General features: G+C 37.1%; 1 protein-coding gene across 2 annotated transcripts in view; it reads left to right on the top strand.

The window, feature by feature from the left end:
- The window catches only part of MMP16 (matrix metallopeptidase 16), a 287,844-nt gene extending 277,890 nt beyond the window's left edge, over positions 1-9,954 (top strand). For both annotated transcript variants that reach the window (XM_019550163.1, XM_019550171.1), the window contains exon 10: positions 5,071-9,954. In XM_019550163.1, the coding sequence (XP_019405708.1) occupies positions 5,071-5,405 (335 nt within the window). In that variant the 3' untranslated portion in view covers positions 5,406-9,954. The remainder of the gene's footprint in view (positions 1-5,070) is intronic.
- The last annotated feature ends 2,654 nt before the right edge of the window (positions 9,955-12,608 follow it).

Genomic DNA, 12,608 nt, shown 5'->3' with positions numbered 1-12,608 from the left:
GAGTTTTTTGCTACAGGTCTAGAGGCATGAGTTTAAGAGTCAGCTTAACTCTATATGTTACCCTGTAAACTGAAGATTCAGTTAGCCAGTTAGATCTGAGGTAGCCACATGTGCTATTGGCTACTGGAATTGTTATGCCTTAACTACGCTAGCCTAATGGGCTGCTAGGCCCAGGACAACTTTTAACCTTGACCTAATGTTTCTTAACATGCATAGGTGTGACTGGCTAATTAGGGTGGTAGATTGGCTAAACATGTTTTTTTACCCAGAGGAAATATTTCATACTGTGGAACTGCTCTCCCTTAAACTCTGTTATATGGTTGTTTGATTGTTCTGTTTATAATTACAATGAAAGGAAGAGAAAGAGTTTTAATCTTCATATAATACATTTTAATTTGTGGTTGGGCATCTCGTTCATTTTGCTGCTTATTTTTGTTCTCTTCTTGATGTGAGTGTTTCATAAAACAGGCAGTGTTGTTAGTCACTGATGCAGTTCATCCAACATAAAAGCTATTACTTTCATTTGGAGTACTCTGGAGCAGAACCATGCTCTTCTGTTATAAGACTGGAAGTATCCTATACTATATAATGCATAGGTACAATGCACAGGGACCATGTATCTCAGCATGCAGTGCTATTACCTGGGCCAAGATGGAGCATCATATGGGGCAACCTAGTATCTCCAAAGGTTTCTCCTCCAACTGAATGAGAGCAGCTGAAATCTGTTCCATTTTATGCAAATTAAGTGCTACCCTTGGTCTACTGGCAATTTGCCAGTGCAACTGTAAATTAAACAAAGTTTAGACGCTTCTGATGTAAACAAAAGTATTGCTTATGCTCAGTGCTCATTGATGGGGATAAGTTTCTGATTGAGTTGTTTATGATTGAAGGATTCCCCCCTCCAACCTACACATCATTCTTGCAATCTTGTTTTCATTTCCCTTTAGTAGGTAGATGTATAGTTTACTTTTCTGGTTTCGGTCATTTCTTCCTCAAACTTGTTTTACTAATTTGTTTTGGAAACAGTTTTCTCCAAAATATGCTTTATCACTTCCTTGATTTGTCTCTGTTTCACCCACCAGCAAAAACCCTTCTCTGATTCTGGCTAGTGTGTTCTTTTAAAATAAGAAAAGTAGGTTAAGTAAGATGCTGTTTTGCATATAAGTATCACACATGAGCTGATGTTCTGTGTGTATACATACATGTATACACACACACATATACATACAGTATATACATTTTTTCATATACACACATATACACAGTGGGCACATCTACACAAGACACTACATTACCATAACAACGAGCTACAGCGACATAGCTCATTGCTACAGTGACATAGCATCAGGGGGCACAAACTGTAACGCTGATACTGTATGGCTGTAGCGATGAGCTACCTCGCTTTAGTGCATTGCTATAGCAACGTAGCTGCTAAAAATAACTGTGCCACTGGAATGACGTGGTAACAAGTGATACTGTGCCATCATTTACTTCCTAAAGCAAGTATTAAATGACGGCGCAGTAACAACTGCACCATGGGGGCACATGTAGACATGCCCTTTGGGTTTAATATTTTCTCCCCTTAACACATTAGCATTTAGTTGTGCTTCTTAACAGTACCTTCACATTCAAACAGATGAATCTCCAATGCTGCAGAGACAGGTCATGCAAGGAAGAATTGGTTCCAGTTAATCCATTTGATTTTAAAATGTATATTTTAGATTTGATTTTAAAATGTATATTTTAAAATATTTACCCTTTTAGTTTCATATTAAAAACAAAGTGAGGTTTGCCCATAGGCAGAAGATAGATGGGGCTAAACTTAATCCTCCAAAAAGTTAGTTGGAATCATGTTAAGAAAGATCTTGGACACCTGGCAACTCCAGATACTTTCTTGGTATGAGCCCACCATTTAGACAGCTTTAGAAAGCTTAAGCAGGTAGAAGTATGACAAAAAGCTGGAGATAGGCATGATTAAGTAATTAATGCTGGAGACATGAGGTACATGTTGGTTTTTCTGTTAAATTCTAGTAACCACCTTGAACAAAGGAATAACTTTGTCTCTTCTTGTACAGTAATGGATTGTCTTAACTTGTAACTAAGTCAACTTCATCCCCTTTATAGGAACCTCTTTTCAGATGTTAAAAACCTCTAACAAATAGAGATTAAGATGACAATCCATGGGACAGATTATCCTGAAGATGCCTTTTGCTAGATCTTCCTCCTTCTTTGGAAGACTGTGGTACTGGTCACTGCTGAGACATGATTAGATAGACTTTGTCTGACGCAGAAATATATTTGGTTAGGAAATAGTCTGCCCATCCTGCAAGAATTTTCAAGCTTTCAAAACAATGTTCCTAGCCTGAACTGGGAAGAGAGAAACATTTTTTAAAATAAAAAATGTCAGATTTGGTTAATCAAAGTGTGCCATTTTGATAATATTTATAAGTATTATTCCATTTAATATTTTTACTACACTTACATTTCTAATTGAAAAGTCATTTTGAACCCAAAATAGCCCTTTTTGTATCAATAATGTTGAAATGGGAGGTTTAAACTGTTTTTAATTTTTTTTTTTTCAATTTAGCAGCTAGTTTCTGTTTTAACAAATCTGCATTTTCTGAAGCAAAAAAATTTTGGTTGAAAAATTCCTAACCAGCTACATATACTATATCTTCCTCTGATTTTGTCCCCTGTTCATTTGATAATGCAGTCTGAAATGCCCATAATTATCAGTATCCTTTCTATTCTCTAGACTTAGATTTTTATTGACATTACTGTGCTTTCTTAATAAAGCATTATTATGTTGAGGAAATTAATGTGATTCCCTGCTAAAAAATAATGACATTAAAAACTGCAACTTTGCATTTGTTAATGAGCAAATGTATTGGCTTCTGAGTTTAAACTACAGATTCCTTTAAGATATTTCAATGCATTGAAAACCTCAACTTTTGAACTAAATGTTGATGGCATAGTAATAATTATTGTGCTCTTTTATGCTGTATTCTGTTAGTAGGGAAGGCATTTCATGACCAAATATCCTAACAGCAGTTTTGATATAGTTCACTACAATTCTTTTTATCTAGCCAGTCATATACATTTCAAGCTAAAGCTACAGATATGTAGACATAGACACTCACAAGGTTTTTAATATTAAAACTGCAAGAGACCAGATAAAATGTATAAAAATATCTACTCAACTGTCTGGAAGATAATTAGAATTACATAAATAACTACTGCAAAAAGATGTTTTGAAAAAATCCTCACATTATAAAATGAATAACAGTAGTGGACAAAGACTTTATACAAAATGTTTTGAGCAGGAAAAGTAATATTCTAAAAAAAATCCTCTTCCATATGTCTACAAAAAGCCAGCTTTTGCTGCCCTATGTAATTATTATTAATTCAAACATGGAGGGCTCCTCTACCCATGCAAGTAAAGGCACAATGGGATCTAATACATGATCCACACATTTGCATCTCCTGCTATGTCACACATGCATGGCAGGAGGTGTGATTGTGGGACGGTGCATTAGATCCCATTGTGCATTATTGCTGGGAGGGGGAGAGTGAAACCCATAGGGCTGGGAGATTGCAGCTGATGCAGTCTCCCTTTCCTCGGGGTTTCATGCACCCTCAAAGCTGGCAGATCATAGCAGCTGTGATTTCCGAGCCCTGGAGGTTTCATGCACTCTTCAGGCTCAGAGGTTGTGGCAGCCATGTTTCCATGCACGCTCAGGGCTGGGAAATCACAGCAGTGCCCCACAGCTGCCATGACCCAGCTGAGCGCTGTACTGGAAGGCACGCAATGGGGGACCAGCATCTGCAGGTGCAGGACACGGAGTCCCAGAAGCTGTAGGTTGCTGCCAAAACCCAGAGTCACCAGCTGCTGGGGCTGAGAGTCTGAGTCACCTCAGTTACAGGACTCGTAGTCCTGATTGGGCATGGTGCACCTCTGTGGCTGAGAGTCCCATCAGCTGATGGGCCTCCCACCCACTGGGGAGACTCTCATACATGTGCAAGTTATAGTTGCTTGGAGTTTTTTATGGCATGATAGGTACTTTGCATGTGTAGCTGGTTTCAAGATAATTGTGCAGTACCCTTAATGCGAAGAGGGGGCCTTAATTGCTATTAATCTGACTTCCCAGAAAGCATTTTCAAAATGAAAAATTCTGTCCTATCCATCTTATTTTTCCTAGTGACCTTTAGCACTGTAGGAAATAACTTGAGACCTATAAAGATAAGGGCATTTCCTGCTGTTTGCATTCAGTTCACAAACAGTAGGAAGAAGTTCTTCCTTCTTGAAGGTTTGTTTCATGCCAGATCAATACCATTTTTCAAATAGGATAATAAAATGCTATAGGTTTTTGGCAGGGAGTCAGCTTTTCTTCATTTAAGCATGTTTCATAATTATATTGGATTGCATCTGAATGATCAAATACCAGCTACCCACAGAAAATTTGAAGCTAGGTACACCTGTTTTCTCTTGGCAACACTGTTGTTAGTTCACATAGTGCTCCTTGTTTCCAAAGTACATCAGTAAGCTGAAACGAAATTGAAGGTGGTCAGTTCCCATTTCAAACTAGGCTGGCACATTGTTGAAATTTGTTTGAATGGACCGTCTATAAAGAGAGGGACTGGAACTTCTTAAAGTGTTGGGACTCAGCCCTGGTATAACCTTGTTTAAATGTTCAATTAGTAGGAAACATTTGTTCCTGCAGTTGTTCAAAATGGTTTCTCTGGGATTCCTTCCTCAGTATGTCAACAGATAAAAGACTTGATCCCAGCTTAATCAAATAAGAACCGTGTAATCTAAGAATTTTTCAAAAAATGAATGGAGTTCTTCCTTGAACACTAATCTGGACAAGAGGTTTCTTGGGAGCCATATACCTATTGCTAAGAACAAAAAGCTCCCGATCCTAAAATATAGTTCACTAATCCATGTAACTTTATTTTCTAGATTCTGAGGCTATGAAATAATTCAGTGGCATTTGCTCATATTAAACAGCTTAACTTCAGCCTTTGTAAATTATTGACATGACCCTGAATAATTGCACTTTTGTTTCCCAGGCTTCACATATTTCTACAAAGGAAAGGAGTACTGGAAATTCAATAACCAGATGCTCAGGGTGGAACCTGGATATCCCAGATCCATCCTCAAGGATTTTATGGGTTGTGATGGCCCAACAGACCGGGACAGAGACCGATACAGCCCTCAAGATGACGTTGACATCGTCATCAAACTGGACAACACAGCCAGCACTGTGAAAGCCATAGCCATTGTCATTCCCTGCATCCTGGCCTTGTGCCTCCTTGTCTTGGTTTACACTGTGTTCCAGTTCAAGAGGAAAGGAACACCCCGCCACATACTGTACTGCAAACGCTCTATGCAAGAGTGGGTGTGATGTAGGGTTTTTTCTTTCTCCCAGGAGTTTGTGGTAACTTGAGGTTCAACACAAGAGCTGTTAAGCAGTTTCCTAGCTAGGAATGGGCATCTGTCAGCCTGAATCAAGGCTGATCTTTAAAACCCAGGGGGTTGCCTGTCCTGCACATGAGTGGGGATTCACTCAACTAGGAAGCTTCCATGATACACAGTATCTGCCGTTTCTTCAGTCCTTTGTCTTTCTTTGTCATTCGATTCTAGGCCTTTCCTCTGCACGCTCAATACCCGATAAACTATCAGGATTAACTAATGAAGAGGAAAAAAAAAAAGAAAATTCTCTAATGTTTCTACTGTTTTCCCCACACAGCCTGTTCCCCTTTGAAAAGATTTTTGCTGAAAGTAATTTTTTTTTTAAATATAACAACACAACAACCCATAATTGAACTTTCAGGAAAGTGTGAAGACCCAAAACAGCTTTGTCTCCAAAGAGGATTGCTTTCTGTCTGCTAGGGATATAGTCCTACACTCCTACACACAATTTTTGTCAAGTGGGAGACCTGGATGACACGCAGGACTTCAGACTGTTTGGACAGCCATTTTCCAACAAACAAGGGGCCAAAATATCTGCAATATAGTAACAGCCTTAATGATACATTTTGTGTTTTATACAGCTGTTCTGAGCTATGTCCTCAATGTTTTAACACATTTATATTCATTTCTATCTTCAAACAGAACCTTTTTATTGATTTGTTTTGTTTTTGTTTGTTAATTTTCCTGCATCATTTTTTTCCCGAGCTATACCAGGCCAACTGCCCAGGCCTTTCACAGGTCTGTCAGAAACGCTCATTCCAAAGCATAGCAAAAAGCAGTATGTCTCTGAAGTGGATTGCAATGAACTAAAGGTAGAGTCATGTTTTAGAGAAAAATTGACACTGGGATTACATAGGTGTAACCCTTTGAGAACTATTGGATCAGTTTCCAGAGTCCGATGGATGCTAACCTGGGTTGCCGTGAAATTACAGGACTGGGCAGATGTGGTATTTGGAAATACAGGTTAAAATACATTCAGGTTTTTAAAGCAGATTTCCTGTGATTGCAAGTAAAGGTTTTTAGTTACTTGCATTATTGGTAAAAAAAATAAAATAAAATAAAATATTTATAGCAAATAAATACGAATTAAACTATATTTGCCAGCTACTTTCTGGTTAAATAAACCAAACTTATTTTACTAATGTCTAGCACTTAGACAGGATTTTTGAACCAGCTACAGTTTTATAGCTTACACATATTGAAATTCTGTTTTAAACTATGTTGCATGATAATTCAATTTGTCTTGGTACATGAATACACAAAGGTAGAGTTACAGTAACAAAGGAGAGCTAAAAATGATGACTCTGATGTTGCATGAGTATTCTCTGGTGCATTACGTATTGCATGTTCACCATAGTTCTCAAAGGGTTAGTCAAATCTTTGGCATTTAGCCGTACATTAAATCACTGACAGAGCCAAGGGACCACCAAAGCATTTTGTCTCTTGTATAATTTGTGCTAATAGCAGTATTGTCATTTTCATGTGACCTGCAGAGCAGGTTTGTATCAATATTTTTTTCCTAGAGAAAAGTCACCAACTGACAGACCTCTTTATTGATTTTAAGAGCTGCTTCTTGCAGTGATAGGCTTTACAGTCGCTGGGCTGTGAACTTATTAAAGATGGTCAGAACGAATGCACCCCATGAGTCAGACACCTGGCTTTTTATGAAAGCCAGGATTTGAGGGGAGTAGCTTTTGAAACAATGAACAGCTTGCCTTGAACTTGATTATTGATCTGTTGACTGTCATTACCATGTTAAACATTGTCTTCTGTGAACAGATTCACTGTCTGAATTTCCTTAAAGTGTACCATCCTATGTCTTTGCTCTTTGACCTTTAACTTGCTAACTGGCACAAACTGAGGGGAATCTGGTGTTACAAATCAGTTTTGATTGTTTTTTTCTTTTTAAAAGGCCTGATATTCATTATCCAAGGTTATAGAAAGCATTGAACTGTTTTCTTAGAAAAGGAAGTGACAGCAACAAAAATATTTATGGTAGATCTGTCAATGGATATTTTGCTATGTATACATGCACACTCTAAAAATGAACTACAGTAGAAGTGAATTTTTATTAGCTTGAATACAATTTTCAGTATAAAATGAGTCATTTCTACAAATAAGTAGTTATTAATGACAAACATAGGAAAAATACAAAATACTTGAAACAGTCAGCACTGGCTTTTACATAAAACAAAATTTTTATACTAGAGTCAACCAATTTCTTACTGATTTCCTAATCTACATTACTAGATCATTTTTTAGAGAGTGTAGGTATATATACATATATATATATTATTATTATTATTTTGGTAATGGATAGCTTGACTGCCTTGAATTTATATTTATATTGAGCATAGCATGAAAAAATAGTATGCCTTTTTTGTTCAATTACATGATTAGATTTTGATTTGAGGACTTATTTTAAGATCATGTGTGGCATGCTATAAAGCATTGCAAACTGTTATTTCTTAGAGCATAAACAGATATATGTACGTACAGCTAAAAAATGAACAGTTACAAAAGAGGTATAGTTTTACAGTAAATATGCAATGCAGGTGGCGTTATGGAGATGTTTTGTAGAGGTACTGTATACTGTATGTTAGAAGTGCACCAGTATCAGCCCATAGCATTGCTGCCATAAATCCATTTCAGGTGTTGCTGAAAATTTAGAGTTTAGTCATAGTTACAGAGCATAGGATAATATTTACTGCACATCAGCTCATTCAGTAAATTCAAAAGACTATGCCTGTCTGTCGTATATTTTTAATCCACTGAGTGACTTGTGTTGTCAGCAAACAGCTATAAATTTATGTTCTGCTACAGACAGAACAAAATAATTCATACTTTTCCTGATTTTGCCCCTTGGATAGTTGGTGGAAAACACTGACAAAAGTATTTAATCTGCATTTGATTTTCCTCTGCAGTAGGAAAACTCAACAATGTGATATTATCTTTAAAACAGAACAGCATTTTATCTGTTTTCTGACTCACCTGGAAATTTCACTTCATTTTCAAAGTCTCTCTCATGGCAGCTTTGACTTTTTGTGCAACTATTTCCCTGAGGATAATGAAGTGCTGAGCATGTTGACTTGTGCATTGATAGGGTAACAAAAATGTTTGTATTTGGAGAATTTAACTTACAGTAATTATGCAGAAAGGTAAGTGTGATAATCTAGTGCTTGGTACAACATAGATACATGAATGCATAATAACTTGATTCTTCAATCTATTTTCTTTTACTTAAAAGTGCATATATATATATATTATATACAGAGAGAGGGATAATAAGAGCATTGTACTGGCATGTTTATGCCATGCAGGCTAAGGTTGTGTCAGCATTTCTATGGTATACTTCTATTTTCAATAGGTTATAACACAGCCATTAAAATTTGCTTCAGGCTTAAAGATCTAGGAGTAATTTGTGTTTGGCTTAGTATCCAAAATATGTGTGAGGTTGTTTTAAATTATAGGTGTTCAGCACAAATAAATTTTTTTACTGGGTTTAGTTTTGAACTTGTATAAGTCAAAAATAGTTTATAATTTAATAAAATGAAATTTGATAAACAGTCGGGACCCAATAGGGTCTAGAATTATTAGCATCAGTGGGGGGAAAAATAAAATACCTGCTTTGAGTTCTGAAATTCTCGTTACTGGTCATGTTCAGTAACATTTTTCGTAATGTTTTTAATAGACATCTCCATATTAATATTGTTACAATCCATATTGTGAATAAATACAATATGAAAAATGGGTTTTGTCAATCTGGTACAGGCTATTAAACTGAATGTAGTAGGTTTCTTAACTCTAAAGTCCAATGTCTGTGTTATGCAGGAGGTCAGATGATCATAATGGTCCTTTCTGGCCTTCTAACCTATGAATTTATGAAAAAAGTTATTTACTATATGCAGAAATTAACTTTTACCAGAAAAGAAATTTAAGAAAATATGTACGCCAATGTTTACTTGATGGGCTGGAATGGAGATTCAAAAGGGATCCAAAGGAGCCCTTTCAGATCTCCTGAATAAATACAATACACATTTTATAACATCCTATGGACATTTTATCTTTATTTATCTTTTTCAGAGAAGGGTTGGGGGATCATGTTATAAATCTTAAAAAACAAAAGAAGAAAAGGTTTAGGTTATGAAACAAATGACAAGAGCTAGGAAACTTCAAAGTTAAGAGCCAGACTCCCTTTATCTCATAACTTGGTTTATGTTTTACCCTCCTCCCAGAATCCCTATCCCAATAAGTATAAACTATAAGATTTAACTTCAATTTCCTCAGCTTTTTGTTAGCTTATGTCACAGTTAGTTAAATGTAGCTTTTGGTACCTATTTAGATCGAATCAAATTCTGGCTTGTTGGTTGGAAAAAGAGCATAGAGCAGAAAAGTAGATCTGCCTAGAAGCAATGAAAGCATAACATTTTTATTTAGCTTTTTTCACATTTGCATTCTTGGTGGGGCAAGGCTTGAAAAGATGCATAACAGACTCGGCAGTGCATGCTCCATATATTATGCATTCAACTGTCACATGCATGGTAAAAGAAATTGAAATCATCACAGTAGGACCAGACTAAAGCACAATATCAGGGGTCTCTCCGCTGCAGACCCACAGCCCATGTAAATTCAGGCTTGGCCTATCTGCTAGTTTGGCATTGGGTCCAGAAATGGATGATGCTATGTTGAGGCAGAACAACTTCATTCACCCATCCAAGAAGACAATAAAAGGAACCAAGAACAGGACCGGCTGTTTTCTACATTTATATGTGACCTTTTGGGTATACTACTTAGAGTCCCACAAACAAATGACTGCAGCACCATCAGCTACCTAAAAAGGCATCCTTAGAAAAGGCAGCATGGCCAGATGTCTAACTGGAGGTCAAATTAGGGTGTAAATCATATTGTTCCCAGACATATACTAAGGAACTGATAGTCACAATTAGTGATACAGCAAAATCATTATTGACACACACTGTAACACTGAACATACTTTTTTAGTTCACAGTATGCTGCTTGTAGTGGCATAATAGTGGCCGTTTAAGATGAGGCGGATCCCCTGGAGTGAATGCGTGCGCGCGCGCGCACACACACACACACACACACACACACACCCCCCCCCATATAAAAGTAGCAACCATGGCATACTCAGTGTAGATCAACAGAGCTTTTCTTATTATGCTCCTATTACTAAACATCATGATAACACATGATCATTTCTCATTTGTCTTTTTCATTCTTGTGTCCTGCCTAATATTTGACACAAAGCTTGAGCTGATATGGAGAGGCATTGGTATCAGTTGAAGTGTTGCACCCCATAACCAGTATTAACAGTCATGATCAGTATGTTACCATCAGTAGTTTCAATAGTTTCATGTAATAGCTGACCCCAGGGCACCTTCTGCTGTGACAAACCTAGAAACCGTATGTTGCAAGGTTATATGATACATATATGAATAGCTAAGAAAGCTCACTGATGATCTGAGTTCCAGATGCCTGAGGAACATTAGTGTGTCACTATTGTAATCGCTGCCTTATCTTACCACTGCCTAAGACCATTGTTCCAAAGTTAATCATAGAAACATGCTTAGGAAATACCTTTTTCTCCTAATATACATAAGTTTTAGCATCTCGGCTACCAATTTTTGTCACTTTGTTAATGTTTGTGAATGCAAAGTGAGTACAAAATTATTAGATACAGCATCCCCTGGCATGGAACACACACTGAGCATAGGCATGGTATTGAAAACCTTATGCACTGCTGTAGTCTTGCAGTGTGTGATCAAGGAAGTGCTACAGAATGATGAAACTGAACACACCAGTAATAGCTACTGAAACAAGTATAATTACTGGAGAGTATTAGCTATACCTCCCTATTCATGCACTGCAGTGTAGAAAGGATACCACAGGAAAAAGACATACATGGTAACTCTTACGTACTACTCTTTCTGCCTAGAAAGCTATGCAACATGACTTCATAAGCTTGTGCATAATGGCAGCATCCACAGATCATTATTGGGATGAGCAATCCAGACTACCATGGAGTTTTGATTAGTCAATAGTAACCCTGACCTTGTCAAACTACAGGATCTCATATTAAAAAATGTCTGTTCCATGGCATCAGCAACAGTGGCATGTGGGCACTCATCAGCATGTCTTTGTTTCCTTTTCCTTAATGTTTGGATGGGGTGCAAACCTGAATTTAGCATCTCTCATCAGTCAGTTCTTGAAGTTATAATGTACAATGAACAGTTGCTCCTGTTTCATTAAATGATACTAATATATAAAATAATACTACTTATTCAGTGGCCTGTCCCCGCAGTCCAATCTACAGCAACATCCTTTCACATCCTTTCAAGTGGTCTAATAAATAAATGCCGTTTATGCTTTCCCTTTGTATCAATATGGGGATGTGTTCAGATATCCATGTAACAGCTCTGTTTGCTACACTCCAGAAAAAAATGAGTTCTCAGTGTCTGATAATACATCTCATCTCTCACCCATTAGGAACACCATACTTTCAAATCAGTCCTCTGCTAATAGAAGTTAAGCATTTACAAAGGATAGTGAGTCACATTGTACAGTCACATTTTTTCTGATACATTTTTTCTCATTGCATTTACATACTAAAGCTCTACATTCATGACATAGATAGTTGCATATACTGTACTCCCATCAGTTTTTAATCATGTATATACTGTAGTGACCCTTAATAGATAGTTTGGCACCACCATGACAAAGAGCCACACTACCTATGCCTATGATGAACCAGTTTGTCATTCCTAATTTGAGATGAAGTGAGATTACTAATAGTGCTCACACTCTTGTATGGAATGATACCTGGGCATATCTAAGTAAGTGCTATTAGAAAATGACATACATTGAATTTAAGTGCAAACTGGTACACCCACCATTTGTTCTTTTCATAGCTATTGCAACATAAAAATGAAAGCTGACCTGCTGTTCCTGATCACATTATCTCAGCAATGCCAGTAATGTTTGACTCCTTGTTTACCGTCCAATAAAAGATATCACCTACAAAAATCCTTGCTTTTTGCATGTTTTCTGGAGCACCAAGGCTAGATCACTCCAGCATGACCACTCTTTGCTTATGTCAAGTGTCTGAGTGTATAAA

The sequence above is a fragment of the Crocodylus porosus genome, unplaced genomic scaffold, assembly GCF_001723895.1.
Source record: "Crocodylus porosus isolate Cpor-Errol unplaced genomic scaffold, CroPor_comp1, whole genome shotgun sequence".
Classification (NCBI taxonomy): domain Eukaryota; kingdom Metazoa; phylum Chordata; order Crocodylia; family Crocodylidae; genus Crocodylus; species Crocodylus porosus.
The sequence above is the reverse complement of the archived record's forward strand: the minus strand, read 5'-3'. Positions and strand labels throughout refer to the sequence as shown.